At 34.0% G+C, this 23,558-nt stretch overlaps 1 protein-coding gene across 1 annotated transcript in view; it reads left to right on the top strand.

The window, feature by feature from the left end:
• The window catches only part of Droj2 (DnaJ heat shock protein family (Hsp40) member A4-like), a 76,639-nt gene that overhangs the window by 36,251 nt on the left and 16,830 nt on the right, over window positions 1–23,558 (top strand). The window contains exons 3-4 of the mRNA XM_090408875.1: window positions 10,566–10,854; window positions 19,762–19,989. Coding sequence (XP_090265001.1) covers window positions 10,566–10,854; window positions 19,762–19,989 — 517 coding nt within the window. The remainder of the gene's footprint in view (window positions 1–10,565; window positions 10,855–19,761; window positions 19,990–23,558) is intronic.

Below are 23,558 nucleotides of genomic sequence, written 5' to 3'. Positions count from 1 at the left end.
ATGAGTGGGTTATAAGTGTGAAGTCTGTTTTTCTGCAGTGGTTGGATCTCATCCACTATCAAGCCATAAGAATTGCATCAAGATCATTTAAAACCTCACTGATCTTTAGTTTATACATCAAAACATGAACCATCCTTGATGCTTTGACACTAACAGCTGTCTCTGATATATGCTATCAAAATAAAATCCATCAGGCCGTGTTGCTGGCCGAGTGGTTAGCGTATCCGCTCTCCAGCCAAAACACTGCAGGTTCAAATCCTGCCGTGGGCATGGATGTTTGTCTGTGAAAATACTAGTGGAAGTGGTCGGCAGTAGATGCATTGTTGTAGATAATGAAGGTAATTGCGGTTGGTGGAGACAGATAGTTGTAGAGTAGGTGTCCTCCCTCGATGAGTCTTTGGACTCATCGAGGGAGGACATAGAGTTGAACACATGATATTATTATTATTATTGTTATATAATAATAATAATAATATCATGTGTTCAACTAATTTTTGCTTACATCAAAAATCTGTGTAGCACTCACTAGACTACCATAGGACCCTTTGGTTTGCAAACAAAATCCTCTTGAAAGCTCTACCTGGGGTAGATGCTACTAAATACACTACATGGCATTCATATATATCTATATAGAATGGTTCAAAATTCCACGTACAAACTTTGAGGGGCGGTAGAGAACATCAAAATCGACCATATTCACATAGGAAAGCATGGCCGGAAACACCACCAGAAGGTACTAACAGGGACACAAAGATATAGAAATAACTCAAGGCAGTAAGTAGTGTAAAAAAACTTTATTAGGCATAACGGAACAGTTCAATAGTAGTTGGATACCTAATATGGTTTCACATCAGGTGCTCAAAGTTACAACCATTAGCAGTGATGCATGTCTGACACCGACGACGCATTGATTGCCATACATTTCCAAAAATACCTGGAATTTCCTGGATATTAGCAGCGATGGCGATTCTTGCCACGAGGTCCATGTCAGAGGCAACAGGCGGTTTTCTAGTTCTACAAGATTATTAAACAAGAACAAGGGACTCGCAAATTTGAGAAAAATTTAACAAAGCACTCGCGCGAGCCCCTTATAGCTCACCACTGATTATAACCAAGTTGAATTTCTAAAAAAATCTTTAGTCATTAGGAATGAATTTCAGCAACCTATCGTACACCATGGCTCTAACCACCCAACCGGCCAAGACATATATATACACGTCCAGGTTACCATGGATGCAAAGTGCATATTAAAAATTTAATACCATTGATATTACATTAAAACATGATGGATATGAAGTGTAGAGGAGTGATGTATTTTATCTATATTGATGGCGACGTGGTTAAGAGTCCCTCACAGAAAGAAATCAATGCTCGATAAATCAAGTGAGCTTGAGGACCATGTTACGGGTCCACCACGCCAATCCATCAAGCCCCAAAGGACTTGTACAAATACTGATGCACAGAAACGAGCCTGTCATGTTGGAACCACATTTGCCGATACACAGTCATTGGAACATTGTTCAGTAAATCTGGCAGAAAGGTCCGATACATCTGGGAGTCCATTTGGGGTGGTAACGGGTATGGGCTGACTAAGTCAGCAACGATACCCGCCCATACATTAATGGCAAAGCGTTGTTGTGCAGCATGTGGGTTCTCATAGGCCCACACATATAAGAATTGTGGTGATTGCAGACCCCTTCACTGGTAAATGAAGCTTCATCCATGAACAAAACGCAAGTTGGAAAATCCTGGTCTACGGCACTTTTCTACAGAAACCACGGTGTGAATTCCACACACAGAGAATAATCTTCGGCCATCAGTAACTGGACCCGTTGCAGATGAAATGGATGTAAGGACTCAGAGTGCAATACACTGGATCGAGATACTCCTATAGCAGAGGCAATGGCACATGTGCTTGTCTCTGGATTATTGTCCATTGCATGCAACACCACCTCTCCCATGGCAGGATTTCGCATCGATCATGGCTGCCCACTCATGCCTGCAGTCCCTGAATGATCCATAGTCACACAAATTCTGATGCAAATGCACAAACATTTGGTGATGCGGTATACATCTGTTTGGGTACCTTTCATGATACATTAGTGCAGTGGCTCATCCATTACCGTCAGCTAACCAGTAAACGAGGTGCATGTCTGCCATCTCAGCGCTCATAAAATGACACATGTTCTTCGTATGACGTTGAAAGCTTGAATGAGGAAGCTCCAATTGCTCACCTGGAGCACTGACAAACAGCACCACCTGTCACTTTTGGGTGGCATTTTTGGTCATGCTTTCCTATGTGAATATGGTTCATTTTGATGTTCTCTACCTCTCCTCAAAGTTTGTACGTGGAATTTTGAACCACTTTATATATATCACCATGCAGCTTTTCTTTCTAAAGGCTACCTAAGCATCCTATTCCTGTTACCAGCAAGCACACAGAATGGCATAAAATTAGAGGATCTTGTGGGATCTTCCCTGACAGCATATCTGCTCAGATATCAGTCAAACATAATAACTTTACTGTTGAGTTTTATGCAACAAGCTTGCCTTAAACTACATAAGACATGCAACACTACCAAAGATCTGTTATATACGTATTCAAGATACCAAGTAATTTTATATAAACTTAGTTTTAATCCTATTTCCCAAGTAAGCAAACAGACAAGAAAGTCAAGTTTGCACCTGCAAGTAGTGCAAGTCCAAGAGAACTCATGGTAGTGCCAGTCGAGGCAACTCGTAGTAAAGGTGGATAAAACTCTTCTGATCACTTTTCTTAGTATTTTCCCCTTAATGTAAAGCACATCCCCTTGCGGAGATGTGTGATGCTAAACATTAAAGGCAATGGTCACTATCCATACCGGTTTCGACCTTTATCGAGGTCTCATTAGTGAGTGACCCTCGATAAAGGTCGAAACCGGTATGGATAGTGACCATTGCCTTTGATGTTTAGCATCATACATCTCCGCAAAGTGGGTGTGCTTTACATTAAGGGGAAAATACTAAGAAAAGTGATCAGAGCGTTATTCACGTTTACCATGAGTTGCCTTGGACTTGCACTACTTGCAGGTGCAAACTTGACTTTCTTGTCTGTTTGCTTACTTGGGAAATAGGATTAAAACCAAGTTTATATAAAATTACTTGGTATCTTGAATACATAATATATCCAAGTTATAAAAAAAAACTTTCTGTGTCTGTTATATACAGATTCGGTTTTCTACAGGCAGCAAGATGTCTAAAGATGCAGAAGCGTTCAGGGGTCTCATATCCAATATTTGCTCTCTCATTTATGGCAGTTACATTTGGATGTGTGTTTCTGTTGTATTCTAAGCCATGGCATTAAAGGAAATGAGGCTGCCTATACTGATTACTAGCAGAGCATATCAAACTTTAATCCTAGTTGCAGTCATCATGGAGTAAACTAAAAACAATCTCCATCAAAACAAGCCTGGATTCATTAAGTGCTATTTATGTTTTATAAATTTCTCCAAAGCATTAATATATCATCTTATATAAAATATGCACATATCATCATCATCATCAAATTCCTGCCATGTACCCTCAAGGGGTGTACAGGATATGACAGTACTACATGAAAAAATTACATCATTACTAACTTCCTATCTACAATTTTCCTCCAAATCAGTCTGTTACTTGTCAAGACTCCAACATTATCAGATCTTATATTTCTATCGTCTAAGGCACTTTGTACCGTATCAATCCACCTATATCTTGGTCTTCCTCTGGGTCGTTTTCCTGCCAACCTGGCAGAGAACACTTGTTTTGCTAATCTTTCCTCTCCCATTCTATTTAAGTGACCATACCATCTGAGATTAGCTCTGCTAACGCATTCCTGGATGCTGACAATGTCAAGTTCTTTCCTAATATCCTCATTTTTAATATGATATTGCCATTGATGCCATCTGTTCACGCCTCTAATCTTTCTCAGGACTCTCATATCTGCGGTCTCTAGTCTTTGGTCAAGTGTTTTACTTCTGACCCAGCTCTCAGATCCATAAGTTAAAATTGGTTTGAACACAGCTTTGTATACAGCTAATTTAGTGTTCCGACTAATTTCTTTCTTATTCCATATGAATTTATTCAATTGACTTCCCACCATACCAGCTTTGCTGATTCTGTTGTCTATTTCTATATTTAATTTACCATCTTCAGTAAAAATTGTGCCTAAGTAGCTGAAATGTTTTACTTGTTCCGCAGGTTCTCCATTCACAACACAGTTGACATTTTCAATGATTCTGCCTATTTTCATTGTCTTTGTCTTTTTATTGCTGACCTTCATACCATATCTATTACAACAGCTATTCAATTTAGTCAGAGAATCTTGCAGACTTGTAGCAGATTTATTTAGAAGTATAAGTTAGTCACCACCACACTTGCTCTGAGTTACTCTTATGCTGAGGAAGTAACTATAAAAAAAAAATGTCAACAGCTACTCATTCATGTCTATTCCACCAATGATAATTTCGTCATATCTGATCTTTACAATCGTGACTGATTCTCTGTTGAGCAAATCAATCACACAATGTACAGCTCCTTCTCTGAAAACGTTCCATTCGATGAAAACCCACTCGTGAAAAAAATTATGGCAAGGTTATCACCTAAAGACAAACCACCAGACCTTTCCACAGAAAAAAAAATTTATATCTCAAGTTGCTTTCAGTGGATAATTGAACTTACACCATTGGATGTATTGGGATCACTGGATATTAGATAATTTTTCAGAGGAAGAAATGGACACTGGTTGGCCATACTTCTTAAAATCTAATCAGAAATATAAACTTGATAAGGGCAAGTCTCCAACCTGGTAACAAGACAAATCTATGAGGCCTAAATAATAGGAAGATTTTTTACAGTGGAACTGCCATGGGTTTCACTAGAATATCGATAATATCAAGCACCTGCTGCAGAAACAAGCTTTTTTGTTCCTGTCCACAGGAAACCTATTTAAACTGCAGTGAGGCACCAACCATCAGTAAGATCCCCCAATTCTCAGATGTGCTAATGGCAGAATATAGGATACCATGCCCTTGTGGCTTGACTTACATAGAGCAGACAAGTCATAGTTTTGACATGAGATATTGAACACAAACAAAAGTAAAGATCTGGTCTGGCCTACTGTACTTCAACTACTAGCCATACTAATGATGGAAATATTCTGATGATTCCATCATCAGTTATTTTAGCGATAAACTCATATCTCAATGAACCCAAATTGGTGATTATAATGGAATTAATTGTTCATATTTAAGATATTTATCTTTGTTAGCTTAATCCTTAGGAATCAAAGTGGAATTTGCAAAATTTAATTAAAGATATGCTGAGAATGAAAAAAGTCTATGGCACAAATCAGCACTGCATTGAAACTTCACTATTTTTCCAAACTTTTACTGCCCAAGATTTATTTTCATGTTATATTGATGGTATAACATAACAGAATTTCTTGCCAGCTGGGGCATTGCTCAGTTAAACAAGGTCCCTGTTGTTTTGGTCAGGGAATGGGGACAAACAGTGCAAATTCGGCCCTACTAGAACAAATCTCACAGCACATCCTAACTCAGCATCAGCAGAGATCAAGATGGGTACTATCAATGTAAGAAGCATCAATGAAAAAGAAATGGAACTAACAGAGTTAAATAAGTACCAGATCGACATAATAGGTATGTCATTAATCGGGGAAAATGAGTAGCTATGGTATTCAACACTTAAATACAAGGATAATCTTGAATGGTAAGCAATATCAAGTAGTGATGTGGGCAAATATTAGAATGGGGAACTGGACAATGAGACTTATTTGTGTGCCTGTGGTCCTATAGAAATTCTACTAAGGAAAAAATTGAGGAATTTTTTGAGGCATTAGAGAAGACAGCTGCAATGAAAATCAACAATGTTTTCCCACTGGTTTAGGATTCAAGATTATAGGAAGTGATCACTATTAAGTTTTGAGCAGGATAAAGTTGAACATCTTTCAGAGGTGAACTGTAGACTGAAATACATCATTATTCAGGAAAAAATGAAAATTTGAAAACAAACAGGAAACAAACCTTGGTGATTCTGTGTCAAATCTGGAAAAAACATTGATTCAGCCAGAGTCATGTGGTAAGGTTTGTCTTTAAGGATAGAAAAATCGTTCACAGTGGACTTGAAGTTAGACACAGTCAAGGAAAAGAAGAAAGCATGTGAAAAGTTCCTTGGCAAGTAAGTCAGCTTGTGCTCTTAGAGAATACAGAGAAAAATGTAAGAAAACAAATCACTATGTTAAACTAGCTAAATAATTTATGGGAAAATGTTCTGGAGACTATTGAAGAAAGCTTAGAAATAGAGGAAAGAGTACTGTAAAAGGAATCAGATGATTATCATCTGAAAACTAAAGATATTCTAGATGTCTGAATAATAATTATTTGGAAAGATTGCTGAATGAAACAAGCAGTGTCAGGATAGTGATAGAAAATATCCAACAAGAATGTAGGATTATATATCCACTTGAAGTAGAAAAAGTAATCAAAAACCAAAAAGGCAGCTCGAATAAATGAAATTTGACCAGAAATGCTTAAATATGGGGGTATAAAAGTTTTACAGTTTCTGCACTGCATAATTCAGAAGGCCTCCTGGTCAGAGAGCTGAATTCCAGGTGATTGGAGTAGAGCTCTCATAGTACCCATCTGTAAAAAGAGAAATAAAACTGAATATGAGAACTAGAGGTATTTCTGTACCAAGTGTGTCTGGTAAGTAGGTATACTTGAGAAACGGCTAAGAAAAATAGTGGACGTGGGAAGCTTGGTGATGAACAAGCTGGATTCAGGTTGTCGGGATCAAATTTTCACTTTAAGGCAATCAAGAAATCTTGGGAATATAACAAAAGGATTTGTATTGAAGTTATTTTTTTATATGGAAAGGGCATATGACAAGGTGCCAAGAAGAAAACTCTTCAGAACATTAGTTATGTGGGGCAAATGGAACATATATCGCAATACATAGTCTGTATTTAAGCTTTAAGTTAGAGTTGGAGGTACAGGAAGTTGGTTTGTGCAAGTAGGGTGCTTTTGATGACTATGTCACTGTAATCTAACTTGGGTAATATATATATATATATATATATATATATATATCTCATATCTCACCATAATATCTCAATATGGATCACATTATGAAGAAAATGATATTAAATCTGATATCAAAATTGTATATGTTACTCTTAGCTTTTTAGTTTGTGCAGATGATGTTATACTTCTAAATAAATCATGTATAAGTCTGCAAAATTCCTGACTAAATTTGAATAATTGTAATAAATTTGGTATGAAAATCAGCAATAAAAAGACATTGAAAACATCAACTGTATCCTGAATGGAGAAGATATAAAACAAGTAAATCATTTTAGCTTAGGTACAATGTTTTGTGAAGATGGCAAATTAAATATGAAAATAAACATTAGAATTAGCAAAGCTGGTATGGTAGGAAGTCAGCTGAATAAATTTATATGGAATAAGAACGAAATTAGTGGAAACACTAAATTAACTGTGTACAAGACAAGTTTTTAAGCATTTGATCCAAGACCAGAGACCATATATATTAAGAATTCTGAGAAAAATTAGGAGATTGAACAAATAGCATCAGCGATTGTATAATTTTAAAAATGTGAGGATATTGGGAAAGAACTTGGCATTCAGGAATTTTTTTAGTAGTAATAACCTTTGATGGTATGGTAACTTAAATCAGAATGGGAGAGGAAAGATTAATAAAGCAAATGTTCTTTGCCATGTTGGCAGGAAAATACTCGGATGAAGACCAAGATGCAGTAAATTGATACAGTAAAAGTGCCTTAGCAGACAAAAATATAAGATCTGGTAATGTTGGAGTTTTGACAAATTAATTGAAAATTGGTGTAACTTTCATGTAATACTATCATAATATCCTGTGTATTCCCTGAGGATACATATCCAGAATTGATGTTTACATATTTCATGTTGTCATTACATTTTAGCATATATCTACAGAATTAGATTTAACCATTGACTAGAGATTAATGAGATGTCAGTAGAAAATTACATGAAAGTCTTCTGAAAAAAAATTTGCAGGTCTAAATTTCATTACTAATAAATTGTTAGTAATGAAAATCATGTGAGGGTGCATATGCAAGCATGATTGTGTTGCGAGAAGCTATTAAGAGTTGTTTACACATGACATTTTTAAAACTGAAGATTGCATTTCTGAATCTTTTTAAATATCACATCAATTACTGGATTTGATTAACATTAATGCTTTTTACCAAAATACTATCCCAAATCACAAATTCTGTGATTTGGGATAAAAAAGCTAGGGAAAAAAAAATTTGCCTCCTTTGTTGATTATCCATTTTGCCATAAAGAGAAATTGAAATTACAGTGGTATCTCACTAATCCGAACTAATAAAAACAGTACTCATTCGGATTAGAGAATTTAATCCCCAAGAGACAATAATAAATAGCGTTTAATACAAAAATAATCGGATTATAATGGCATGTCAATTTAATTCTGTAAATAAATGAAGTAACTGATAGAAAAAAAGCTACTGCACTGTAATGTAAAACTTAAAAAATAATACAGTACACAAGTTTATTTTAGTAAAAAATTTAGTTTGTATGTACCTGTATTGTTGAGGATTCTGATTTAATAAATTTGCATAGTTCAGTATAACTTAATTTGAGTAAAAAAAAAAAATCACTTTCTTGTACACAACACAAAAAACGTTTCACAAAATAACACAAAAATTTTTTTTATTTCTTTGTAAAAAAAAAGTCACCGATTTTCTTTTGCTTCTTGGACACTAAACTTTTTTCGAATGCTTCTTCTCAGAGCTGCATTAGCAATAAAATTTTGTGGAATGGTGTATCATTCTGCTTAGTACATTCTTATACACACACACATTAAAACTGTCAACAGCCTCTTCATGTTTTACTTTTTTTTTTTTTCTTTCGTCTTCTAATTCATTCTGTGCAGTCATATTTATAATTTCAGCATCTGATTTCATTTCGAATTCACTTTTGGTTCTACCTGTAATCCATTCCGTAGCATCTGTTTGTGAAATTTCAACATCTGGATTTATATTTTTAGCCAAATTATGCACGTTTTGAATTTCCACTTTTTGTGTATCACCGTAGTTATACTGTATTGTAATAATAATAAAATAAATATATAATAGTTTAATAATTATAAACATATAATAAATATAAAGAGGTTCGGATTAGCGAGATACCACTGTATTTTATAGTAACAACTCTGTTCAGAATATATCCCTTACAAAAGAAGAAGAAAAAAACTTATTAAAATTTTACTTTAAAAGAATAGCTAGTACTGTCATGAACTGTGTATTTTGAAAAAAAAAGATTAAAGCTTCAGTTTGAAGTAAATATTTCAGATAAATACAAATGGTTATATGAAGACAGTTCATCACTACCATTTTAACGTGTAACAATTGTGCCAATCACTGTCACGCATTCATGTATTTAGATGTCATTATAACCTTAATATTTGTTAAGCCTTCATGCTTCTAATCTATCAATTACATATTTGGTTTAATCCCTTTATCCAAGTGTAAGCAAATAAAGTTTGCCCCTGAAATATTTTCAGGACTAGGGCAACTCTTAAAGGTGAAGTTCTGATCACTTGCCTTAGTATCCCATAATGCAAAGCACATCTTTATGTAAAATGCTATGAATTATGGAAAGGATCACTACCCAGACTGGTTTTGACCTTTATTGAGGTCTCGTCAGTGGGAACTAGACCCAGAGGTGGTGATACCAAGGTGGAAGTAATGCAAAAGTCATATCACCATATACTAGTTGCCAAAAGGTGTCAACACCTTATTATTAAAATTCTCTGGATAGAGATAGTTGGTGAAAGTTTTTTTCACTTGGCTACGCTACCAATTTTTACCACGTTTACCACAGTTGTCCCAGTCCTGAAAATACTTCAGGTGCAAACTTTGTTTGCTTACACTTGGATAAAGGATTAAACCAAATATGTAATTTGGTTACATAGCCAAGTGAAAAAAACTTCCATCTTCTAATCCATGTAAACAGTTTTGGTTATAGGCCTCATTTGTTTATCCTTCTCTGTTGAAGGCTTCTTGATGCCAGCATTCTCCAACCATTTCCATTAGATCAATCTTTCTCCTTGATGTTGTGCTGTGATGCTATACATAATTTAGTTATACTTAAGTAGTTGTCTTAGCAAAGCTGTGTTTTACCTTCCTTTAGTTACTTGAGAGGTCAAACAACAGAGAATGGATCACTTAGTTCACAAGGTCTTGCTTATCCATTTTCTGTACTCAGGAATGTTAGAAACAGAAATTGCTTTAACTATTCACATCAGACAGTATCTTCTAGCTAACACGATTTATAGAATTTTGATATTAATATTTAGCTAGAAGACCTAACAAGTAAATGTTGAGTTTAATTCGGCATACTAGTAGTGAGTGAGGATAAACAATAGATAGGTATAACAAAATATTGTGTGTGTTTTATATTTATTTCATTTTAGTATTAACATATTTTTTATTGTTTTTTAAGTTTAAGCAAATCTCTCAAGCATATGAAGTTTTATCAAACCCTGAAAAGAGGAAATTATATGATCAAGGTGGTGAACAAGCCATTAAAGAAGGACATTCATCTAGTCACAGTGGCTTTTCATCTCCAATGGACATATTTGACATGTTTTTTGGTGGTGGAGGTAGTCGTAGACGAGAGCGAAGAGGGAAAGATGTTATTCATCAACTTGGTATTACTATAGAAGAACTATACAATGGGGCTGTGAGGAAGTTAGCTGTACAGAAAAATGTTATTTGTGACAAGTGCGAAGGTAAATGCTTTTTTTATGCAAAATATTTGTATATTTTATTTTATACTTGTATGTTGACTTCCTTTTGGAATATTTGGATTGCTACATTTTTCTATTTGTGCTTGATGTGCATATAGCAAAGTCCATTCTCTCGCAGAGAAATATGAACAAGAAAAAAACTTGTTTCTAAAGATATATTTCGGTGATTACACCACATATATATATATATATATATATATGGGAATAAATTTTTAACTTGGGTATATTGTATATTAGGATAACCAAGCAATTTTATATGCTTGGTTATTTTAGCTCCTAATCCCAAGTATGCAAACAATTAAGTTTGCGCCTGAAACAAAGTTCAAGTCTAAAGATGGTACAACACCAGGGCAACTCATTGTAAAGGTGGCTAAAGCTTTGATCACTATTCTTAGTATTTTCCCATAATGTAAAGCACATCTCACTAGAAGATGTATACTGCAATGCATTATGGGTGGGGTCACTACCCAGACCGGTTTCGACCTTTTTTGAGGTCTCCTCAGTGAGTAGCTAGACCCTAAATACCAAGGTTTTAGTAATACAAAGCCTTATCAACTTTACCTATATAAGTTGCAACAAGGTGTATTAAGTTTTAATAAAAATCTCTGGAGGAGATATTGATGGGAATAAATACTCTAGCTACTCACTGAGGAGACCTCAAAAAAAGGTCGAAACCGGTCTGGGTAGTGACCCCACCCATAATGCATTGCAGTATACATCTTCTAGTGAGATGTGCTTTACATTATGGGAAAATACTAAGAATAGTGATCAAAGCTTTAGCCACCTTTACAATGAGTTGCCCTGGTGTTGTACCATCTTTAGACTTGAACTTTGTTTCAGGCGCAAACTTAATTGTTTGCATACTTGGGATTAGGAGCTAAAATAACCAAGCATATAAAATTGCTTGGTTATCCTAATATACAATATACCCAAGTTAAAAATTTATTCCCATCAATATCTCCTCCAGAGATTTTTATTAAAACTTAATACACCTTGTTGCAACTTATATAGGTAAAGTTGATAAGGCTTTGTATTACTAAAACCTTGGTATTTAGGGTCTAGCTACTCACTGAGGAGACCTCAAAAAAGGTCGAAACCGGTCTGGGTAGTGACCCCACCCATAATGCATTGCAGTATACATCTTCTAGTGAGATGTGCTTTACATTATGGGAAAATACTAAGAATAGTGATCAAAGCTTTAGCCACCTTTACAATGAGTTGCCCTGGTGTTGTACCATCTTTAGACTTGAACTTTGTTTCAGGCGCAAACTTAATTGTTTGCATACTTGGGATTAGGAGCTAAAATAACCAAGCATATAAAATTGCTTGGTTATCCTAATATATATATATATATATATAATTTTTTTTTTTTTAATTATTCAGTTATACGAAATACTGAAATAATAGTTCCCGACAAGTTTTGTAAATCGTAGAATTCACATCTTCAGGGGGTAAATAGTGTAACTTAAATAATAAATTTAGTTTAATCCTTTATCCAAGTGTGAGCAAACAAAGTTTGCACCTGAAAGTATCTTCAGGACTGGGGTAAAGTACAACACCGGGCAACTCGTTGCAAAGGCGGAGCAAGCTAACATCACTCCTATCTCAGTATCTCCCATAATGCAAAACACATTTCCTTGCGGATATGTATAATGTTATGCATTAAGGGAAGGGCCACTACCCAGACTAGTTTTGACCTTTATTGAGGTCTCTCCATAGGTGGAGATGACCTTGCTAATCCTTCTGCCTGGTATCTCCACTTGGGCCTGGCTCCCACTGAAGAGACCTCAATAAAGGTCGAAACTAATCTGGGTCGTGGCCCTTCCCTTAATGCATAACATTGTACATATCAGCAAGGAGATGTTTTGCACAAAAAAAAGTAAACATTTCATAGAAAAAGTGAAAGATATACATATTGGTCCAACAGACATCTTAGCAAGTCTAGACATCAGCTTGTTTACAAACGTCCCGAGACAAGAAATTTTGAATCTCCTAGAAGACCTCTTCCCTCCAGACATCTTAAATCTTTTTAAACATTGTATAAACAATACTTTTTTCACCTATCAAGACAGAATCTGGGAACAAAAAGAAGGACTGGCCATGAGTTCATCATTATCACCAGTATTAGCAAACCTATTTATGGAAAAATTTGTAAACAATGCTCTTAAAAATTATCATAAAAAACCAAAAATATGGCTACTATGTGGACGATATTTTCTTCATATTCAATGGAACAACAGATGAACTTATCAATTTCAAATATTATCTTAACAATTTGCACAACACCATAAAATTCACTTTAGAACAAGAAGAAAATAAAAAACTTCCTTTTCTGGATATTCTATTAGAAGTTAATGAAGAAAGTAAATTCTCCTTCTCAGTATATAAGGAAGCCAACAAATACTGGAAGATTTCTAAATTTCCTCACACCACCATCCTTCATAAAAAAATAAGCTTAATTAAAACTCTTCGAGACAGAGCATACAATATCTCCAGCACACAAGAAAGATGTAATGAAGAACTAAAATACTTAGCACAAATCCTCCAACAGAATGGATATGAAACAAAAACCATCAAGAGAATCCTTAAAATGCATCCAACTAACAATACAATAAAACAGGATTACAAAAACTCAATCTCGCTTCCTTATATCAAAAATGTTACAGATAAGCTAGCCAAATTAATGAACAACACAACATAAAATTAGCCTTCCTTCCTATGGAAAAAAATCTCAAGATTCCTACATCCACCAAAACCACCTCATCATCCTCTTAAAAAACCAGGAGTCTACAAAATCCATTGCTCTTGCGGGATTTGCTACGTAGGACAGACATGAAGATCTGGAGAAATACGCATGGCTGAACACCAGAAAGATGTACAGTACAAAAGAGAACAAAAAACGGGTCTTGCTTTCCATGCCACTTCCACTGGACACGATGTACTCTGGCAAAAAACGACGATGTCATACATAGAAAACAACAGTTATATAAGAAAATTTAAAGAAGCTGCTAATATGCTAAAAAAAAACCCCAACCCAATACAATAAAAATCAAGGTTTAATTCTCCAAGTGTGGTCAGCTCTAATAAAAAAAAATTACCTCAATCTGAGCTCGGACTGTATGAACGAGAACAAGAACACGTGACATTGTCCAGTATTGTTCAACGTCAATAACGTTTTATATCTGCGTTCTGTTATTTGAGTTTATGAATAGCCAGATGGTTATGATTTGTATTTATTAATTGTCTTGTTTAAACTTTAAGTTATGCTATTTAAACCTCCCCGAAGATGTAAATCCCGTGATTTACAAAACTTGTCGGGAACTATTATTTCAGCATTTTGTATAACCGAATAATTAAAAAAAAAAAAAAAAAAAAAAAAAACGTGGTGTAATCACCGAAATATATCTTTTGAACCAATTAGCCACAGAAGTCTATGCCTGCAATCTTGTTTCTATTTTCTTATGAGTTCTTGCATTATGATGATTTGGAAAAATATTACAGAATATTAGTGCATAAATGCTACAATGTAACGGGCATCCTGGAGAGAGCCAACATTTTTTTTTAATTATTTTAATGGTACAGCTTTAAAACAGTTATTTTGCAAAAGACTGCCAGTTGATATACTAGACTTTAAACTCTTTGTGCTATACTTTAATATTTGTTGGTGTCAAATCTAGAATCACTCTTGATATTCAGTATAAATTCTTGATGTCATGTAAAAACAGTCATCTTGAGAGATTAATGTTCAACTCCAGTTGATGGTTTCCCTTTTCCATCTGCTATGATCAGCATTTATAGTTTCTTATCACAAGATAATCTTGTTGACTCTCAGAGCTTTCTTGATTTCTTTGTCAACAGTGATCTTTCTAAATATTCCTTGTGAATCTATCATGTTCTTTAAGCGAAAAATCCAGTGTTGGTTTCTTTTTTGGTGCAGCTGCTCTCAGCATTGTTATCTTTCATTATGAGAATACAAAGTTTTTATCATCTTGCACATGAAAGAGTTTAATATAGCTTTTCTCCCATTGGTACTAGTGTACTAAGGGTGGGGGGGGGGGAACACCTAAGATTGAATTGAAATTCAGTGGCTGTCTGCATAATGCAATACTGTTTACTGCTTTACTGTGATTTTTCTTTTGTAGAAAAAAAACAAAAATCAGCAAAATTTTTATTGGAATGATTATTCTTTCAGCCATTTTAAATTGCTCTAATGAAAGCTACTGAATTCTGTTATCGTGACTAAGAAGTTCCATGTCTACCAGTTTCATTCAATGAATAAAAATAATCAAGGTATTGAGGAGGTTCATTCATGTTTACTTAATATTCATGTCATCTTAATAGAATATGGTGGTCAGCTCCTTGGGTATATGTGTTCATTGTTATGTTTTGCAATGACAAACCAGAATTGAAGAAAATACTTAATTGCAAAAACCAGTCAACTTAGCCTTGCCTGAAAGTTCTAAGTCTCAAATGGGGAATTGAACTGAGATGCTTTCCAGTTTTTTTAGCACCTTTCTTTGTTGCAGGTGCTTAGACCGTTTTAAAATATATACATACATTCTTAATGTTGTACAGGATACTGCAATCAATACATTTTGATTACTACTACAAGAAACACGCGTATTAACCACAGTGAAAATTATTTAATTATAAATATTTCATCCCAAGTATCTTAAGACATCATCAGTGCGTAACGTGTTACTTCTGTAACACGTTACGCACGTTTATTGAGATTCTATTATAATCATGCGCCCTAACCTTATGTTATTCCTATTATTGTTTAAACTACTGTACTGATGATGTCCTAAGATACTTGGGATGAAATATTTACAATTAAATAATTTTCATTGTGGTTAATATGTGTGATTCTTGTAGTGATGAACTCACCACAGGTTTCGTTATATAAGAAAAATCTTGATTACTAGTTATTTATCAGTTCTCCGAATTTATCTACTATTAGAATTCTTAAAATCAGTAAGCGCTTGTATTTCAAAGACAGAAGATGCTTAATCTTCCTCTGGACCCTTTTCCCTTACTTTTTGTTCTGAGTAGTAGTTTTCTAATCTTTTGTTTCTTGTCCTATTTAAATTTGCATTAGCTCTGCTTAATGCTCTTTAATGCAAAGTTTAAAACTTTTTTTTAGATCACTTGTACCTCTCCTCTATGAAATGTCATTTCTAATTTAATTATCAAGTACTAAAAGTTAAAACTGTTTCAATACTGTTTTTTATATTACTAATTTGGATGGAATTTTTTCTTTCCTCAAATTTATTCACATGGCTTCTTACCAAACCAACTTAGGCTGTTTTGTAATTTGTTTAATGTAACATCATGTGATGGGCAATAAAAGCAGAAAGTGTCAGTATGCTCATGATTTATACAATGCATAGTTTTTATTTGGGTTATTCATTGTTCATTTTAATGTTATTCCATTATATTCATTCCATTGTTCATTTTAATGTTATCCCATATTCTTTTTTCATCTCCTGTGTTAGTTCCTGTTTTATTTTCTGCTTTTGCTCAGGTATAATAGGAAATACAGATATGACTTGGTTTACACCAGGGTTAAGTTCTTGAAATTTCCAGCATAAATTGAAGTAAAAATATAATGGGAACATGTAAATACATTAGGTTCTGTTTCAAGATTTTCAGTAATCAACACAAAATATTTAGTGTTTTGTTTTACGAAATTTATGCATTGAAAATTGTATAATTTTTAAGAAAATTTGCTGCTTTAAAAACGATAGATGTCCATTTGGTTTTTTCTTTTGTGATAACAGCTGTAGAACTGTCTCAATTCCTCTCTTAATGGTTGAGCTCCACTCTCAGTTGGGGGTCATTGTTACAGAAAATCTCATCCCTTATTAATAAGAGCAATAGCCTCTTGCAGTGATTTCACTATTAGTATCTTAACAGGCATTGTGGAGCCAGCTTCACTTTCCTCTTTGTCTTCTTTGGACAGTTGTTCAAAGGAGCTCATCAAGTCCTATTTCCTTTGTTCTATCACATTCTCTGTTATTGACCAATCTTTAACCTTTCAGCTTCCTATGGTCTAGACACCGTTGCATGTTTGTCAGTTTACTTGCATTTCTTAGTCCATGGTTAATGGAATTTGCTTTTTCTCATCACATTTTGTATTTAGTTTTTGTTTAATTATTTAAATTTTAGGCTATAATTTAATCATTTAATATTATAGTTTTATTACAATGTTGAGACCACCTATTTCTAGGAAGTCAGTCATGACTCATCACCCATTAAAATCATGATCTATGAGAGGCACAAAAGTGAAGCGCCGTAAACAGTCATACCTGTATTGTCAGCACAGGAAGCAAATAACTTTCATTCGATGCATCATTCTTTCTCATGGCATGTGTCCATTACACATCTCATTTGAGAAAAATATTTTTGTTTGCAAATTTTTTCACTTTGTTTCACTTAGGTGATGTCATCTTTACAGATTACTGTTACTGAAATTTGACATTTATCCTGTGCTTTATCATGATGGTAAACATAGGTATAACTAGAATTATCATTTCTACATAAAATGTAAATCTTTCTACGCTGTGTTATACCTAGTTTTATGCCATACTCTGTCTCAAGGAACATGACATATGCCCACTACCAATATATCATCATATTGGTGGATAAGGTCAAGAAACATTTTTTGTAACATAGTGAGTACATATTTTTTCTTTGACATCATCTGTTGTGTTACTGAATATTTATTACAAAATTTCAGTGTTTATGTTTGGCATTTCTCTTTCTCTTGTGCTTTGTAAATAGAGAATTGTCATCACTTCAACCTAATAGCAAATGACTTACTAGATGTATTAAATGTAGTTATTTAAATTTCATGTTTAATATTGTCCTTTTTGCTGAGAATTTCATTTAGGTGAAATGTGTTGATTGTATCCTCAGTAATGCAATAGGTTTGATATTGAGATTGCTGATTTTCATACCAGATATGTTACACCAGTTACATAATTTGGTTAATGACGACTTAAGCAGGACTCATTGGATGTTTACAAGAAACAGAACTAAGTTTAATATTTTTCAGTTTTTATTGTTCATGCTTAAGTCGTCATTAACCAAATTATGTACTCACAATAACATAGTGAGTACATATTTTTTCTTTGACATCATCTGTTGTGTTACTGAATATTTATTACAAAATTTCAGTGTTTATGTTTGGCATTTCTCTTTCTCTTGTGCTTTGTAAATAGAGAATTGTCATCACTTCAACCTAATAGCAAATGACTTACTAGATGTATTAAATGTAGTTATTTAAATTTCATGTTTAATATTGTCCTTTTCGCTGAGAATTTCATTTAGGTGAAATGTGTTGATTGTATCCTCAGTAATGCAATAGGTTTGATATTGAGATTGCTGATTTTCATACCAGATATGTTACACCAGTTACATAATTTGGTTAATGACGACTTAAGCAGGACTCATTGGATGTTTACAAGAAACAGAACTAAGTTTAATATTTTTCAGTTTTTATATTGTATAAACAATCGCTCCTGGTTTCACACAACTGAACACTAATTGTACAAGAGTTAAAAATTAAAATTTTATCAGGCTAGAAACCAACAGCAGGTAGAAGTACTGAGAAGAATGAAGAGAGTAAGCAAATGACAGTTCCATATTTTAAAAATACAGATCAGAAGAGAACTTGCTTCTTAATATTAAAGCCTTTGTATCTCGGACAGTAGTGATGACCTATTAGTTCACAAGACTTGTATTTGAACCTTCTGTATGACACAAACCACTTTTATGGGTTCTCTCACTTGAAGGGTGAGTTAGCTGGTTGCATATGAGATGGCAGGTTTTTTCCCTTCCAGAAACTTGATTTTTCATACTTCAAGACACACTTTCCTGACATATGGTTAATTGGATTTACAGCTGAAGTAACATAGGCTGTGAGACCAGTGTATTTATGTCTGTTAATTGTATGTTCTTATGCCTGGTTTGTCTATTGTGCAGGATGAAAAACCAGAGTTTTCAGGATTAAAAATCCTTTCGCCTCTGCATGAGATCATCTAACTCACCTTCAACTGAAAAGTCTATAAAAATTCTACCTATCCTAGATGGATTCAAACCAAAGGGCATCATTGATACTCAACTTATGAGTCAATATAAATATCATTTGTTCCTAATGTTTTAAAGCTTCAAGTATTAAAGGCTTTTTCATAATCTATGAAGGCCAAAGAAATTGGCATATTATTTTTTTCTAGTACTTCAATAAATGATCTGAAGTTGAAGGATGTTCTAAAACCTGCCTGTTCTTTTGGTTGCTAGAAATTTAATATATTGTTTATTTGCCATTTAAAATTTTTGTAAAAAGTTTATGAATGACTAGGAGAAGGGGTATAGGTCTATAATTTCTTATGTCAGTTTTATCACCTTTCTTATATAGGATGATTTTTCTAGTAAACAGTTCTGCTAGTTTTATATATAAGCAAATCCCTCCATTTAACATTTTTATTAGTATTCTGTCAAGTTTAGGTTCCTTTCTATTTTTCAATTTTGCAACTTCATGTTTTGCATCATTAACTGCATATTCGTTGGTTTTCAGTATCCTTTGCTCTGTTCTCTATTGCTTTCCCCTTATTTGTATATAATTCTTAAAATATTCTTAATTCTTAAGTAATAAAATTTAGTTATCTCCATATTTGTTGTGTGTGAATCAGTATTCAATTTTCATCTTTTACCTCTCACAAAGATTACCTGCATGATTAAGAGATTTCTTGTTTTTTTTTTATACTGTTATTTTAAAAGCACCCCACATATTGCCTTGTCAGTACTTTTATCAGTTAGACCTTTGCAGTATTGGTACATAGTTTTAATTTCTTTTCCATGTAGCTAATAGCATCTTCTCATTTACAGGACGAGGTGGTAAAAAAGGAGCTTTGGAAAAGTGTCCTAATTGCCGTGGTACTGGAATGCAAGTACGTATTCAGCAGCTTGGTCCTGGTATGGTTCAGCAGATTCAAAGTATGTGCCATGAGTGTCAAGGTCAAGGAGAACGTATTAATTCAAAAGATCGTTGTAAGAACTGTCAAGGGAAGAAAGTTGTTCGGGAACGAAAATTATTGGAAGTACATATTGATAAAGGTAAAATTAATCTTGAATTTTAATTCAAAAATTCAATACTTATCATGAAATGAATTGAAACGTTAAAGTAAACTAACATTTATCCTTCAAGAAGTTGGTATCTCCAGATCAGCCAACCAGATTAATTTATTTTCAAAGAAGAAAACTTATGAACACAGCATTAATAAACTATTTTTTTTTTTTTTTTAGATTCTGACGTGGAACAGAAGTTAAAGCCTCTGTCAAAACATGCCTATTACTGTTATATTTCAATATAGCTAACCCACGAAATTAAAAGAATATTTTAATGGAAGGTTTGCATTTTTGGGGGGAGGCTTAAATGAATTAATTTGTTTTAGTTGTGAGTTAAAGTAATAGAAATTGTGCACTGAAATGATAGAGGAGAAATTCTTATCATGAACAAGTTTTTATAGTTATTTATCATGTGAGAAAAAAATAAATTGAACAATTATTAATAACATATAAATATTTCTGGAACTTAGATTATCAATGTAACTAACAATTCAAAAACATAGAATAATAATGGATTACAAAAGAGATAAGATCCATATAGTAATGTATAATATAGTGGATATAAGTTTAATACAAATATGCAATTTAAATTTTTTATGACGCATAAGAATCAGATTTTCTGACCTTTTTGGTAAGGAAACCATTCTGGTTTATGTTAGCATGACTGTTTCATCACCCTTTGAATAATCACTTTTACATAGCTGCCATTTCAGATCTAAGCATTAAAGGTCAAATTGAGCAGCAACTACATTGCTCTAACTTGAATGGGAATGACTGTTTCTTTACTTACTAGAAATTTAGGAAACTGATTCTTATTAATTGTAATCACTTCTATATTATCGAAAATTATGGAGACAACCAAAATTTTAGTTTAATATAAACCGAAATGAAAACACTCAACATTTCGACCTTCATATTAAGGTCATCATCTGGAGCATATACATGTACAGAGAAACAAGCTGCACTACAATCTACATGATTTGCTATAGTTACTGACCAACTGTACAACATTATTGGCCTGACCTCTGGTGAAGGGAAAAAAAAACACCTTTACCCACATCAAAGCTAGAGTCCTATTATTATTATCTATTACAAAATTAAATTGGACTGTAGAGCAACATGTTTATATATATATATAAAATTAAAAATAGTTTTTTAAAAAAAACTGATTATACATATAAATCTCAACAATTGGTATGGAATAGTTTCCACTAAAAGCTGAAAATTGTTTAAAGTTCTGAAGTATGTTAGATACTAAGTAGGCTGAATATGTGCCATCCAAATTCTTGGAATGTTTATGCCACCATTATTGTTGAGATTAGGGTGGTTAATCAGAATTTCACAGGCTTCTTTCAATTTTCTTTCATACCAGGCTTTTGTATGATGTAAAGAGCAGGTACTTTTTCAATCAATTTGGTGTAGGGTGTTGAGAGCGTGATCTGAGAGGCCTGCTTCACCAAAATTGTTATATTGTGTCTTTTGTGTTCTTTATGACATATAGGGATTGTACATCCAGTTTCACCAATATAAGGCAAGTTACAGGTGCAGTAGATGCAATAAACTCCAGGATGGCATTGAGATTATAATGGTGTAGGATTCTATTGATTTTTTCTGATAAACCTTTAATGTATGGGATGGCTATGGTTTTACTGTAATTTATATTCTTTTTTGATGAAGTTGTATGAAGAACTTTATTAATAGTATTTTTGTTATTATTAGCAACACATTATTTATATATGTGTTGCTAATAATTCTTGTTTAAGAGTTTTTGTTGATTAGAGCAAATTGTTATAGCTCTGTTTTTAAGGTTGTTAATGACTCCAAATTTTTGCAATGGGTGGTGATATGAGTTAGCATGTATATATTGGCCAGTATGTGTCAGTTTGTGGTAAACCATAAAGGATAAACTGCTTGAGGGAAGACGTGTATCCAGGAACGGGAAGAAGTTCTGATTTTCAATTTCAACAGTAAATTGTATGCGTTCATGTTGTTTGTTCAGGTGACTGAGGAATGTGTTTAAAGTTTGTTGACCGTGTAACCAGATAACAAAAACATCAACGTATCTAAGCCACACTGTAGGTTTTAGAGTAAAGGAATCAAGAGCCCTTTGCTCAAAAGCTTCCATATAAAAGTTAGCAATTGGGGAGGGGGGGGGGATAGTGGTGAGCCCATGACTGTACCTTCTTTTTGTAGGTAAAATTTATTTTGCCACATGAAGTTACCAGAACGTAGTACAGGGGCAAAGAGGGCTGTATTGTCAGGCAGAAATTTGTTCTGTGGGAGAATTGTGTCACTGATTAGGACATTTGTGAAAAGGACAGAAACGTCAAAAATGACTAATAAATCATCTTTGCCGAGTGTTATGTTTTACTTCTGTTTATAAAGTGTTGTGTGTTCTTTATATAGGAGGGGGAATGACCTGCCAACTGCTTGAGTGTTGATGCTAATTTCGTGTCTAGGTGATAATTAGGACTGTCTATTCCTTAGACTATCAGCCGAAGCAGAACGTTTTGTTTGTGTACTTTAGGAACACCATATATTCTGGGAGAATGGGTTATAAGTGTTTTAACAGTGCCTGACGGCCAGAAGAGACAACAAATTTTCGTGTTCATAACTTACAGATGTGGTTCAATATTCCTCTTTTCAGATGTTCTAAGAACTGCATTTGCCTCGCATGCTGCGTTATTCGGTCTTTCAGGGTTGTTAAATCAGAAACGCATGTCATACACCAGACATCATGGGAAGGGTCACTACCCAAACCAGTTTCAACCTTTATTGAGGTCTCGTCAGTGGGAACCAGATCCTTAGGTGATACCAATGTTGAAAAGTAATTTGTCAGTTTTTTTTCTCTATTCTTAGTTGGATTATAGTTTACAAGCTGATAGGTACTGTTATCAGAGACTAGTTGATTCATCTGATGAATGCAAGTTGATCTATCAGGGACGACAGTGGCATTACTTTTGTCCGATTTTGTTATAATTATCTTGATTAGCTTTTAATGACTTGATTGCTGCTAGTTCTGTTTTTGTAAGATTGCTATATAAGGTTTTCTTTTTATTCAGAACATTGCTGGTTTCTAACCTGATTTTATCAGCTGTATTCATAGAAAGAGACTTAATGCCTCTTTCTATGTGGTATATAAAACCCAGTTTATTAACAGTTCTAGGTGCTACTGCAAAGTTAAGGCCTTCATCAAGTAATGCAAGTTGACCATTATTTAAGGTGTGGCTTGATAAGTTGATCACACGATTATTGCTTGCAGGTGGTTGGGTCGCTCCTTGTGTCACTTGTTTGTTGTTCACTGTGGGAGTTATTTACTTTTAAATTTACAATCCAAACTATCTAGTTATATGAATCCAGATATTTTGAATCTCAAGGAGTTGGTAGGTCATTCCCCCCCTCCTACACAACACTTCATAAACAAAATTAAAAACATAACACTCGGCAAAGGTGATTTATTAGTCAGTTTGACGTTTCTGCCCTTTTCACAAATGTCCCAATCAGTGACACAATTCTCCTACAGAACAAATTTCCACCCAACATTACGGCCCTCTTTG

This window comes from Typopeltis vanoorti, chromosome 19 (assembly GCF_054136105.1).
Source record: "Typopeltis vanoorti isolate ZY-2024b chromosome 19, IOZ_Tvanoo_1.0, whole genome shotgun sequence".
Classification (NCBI taxonomy): domain Eukaryota; kingdom Metazoa; phylum Arthropoda; class Arachnida; order Uropygi; family Thelyphonidae; genus Typopeltis; species Typopeltis vanoorti.
Note: the sequence above shows the minus strand (reverse complement) of the source record. Positions and strands in the feature narration are given on the sequence as shown.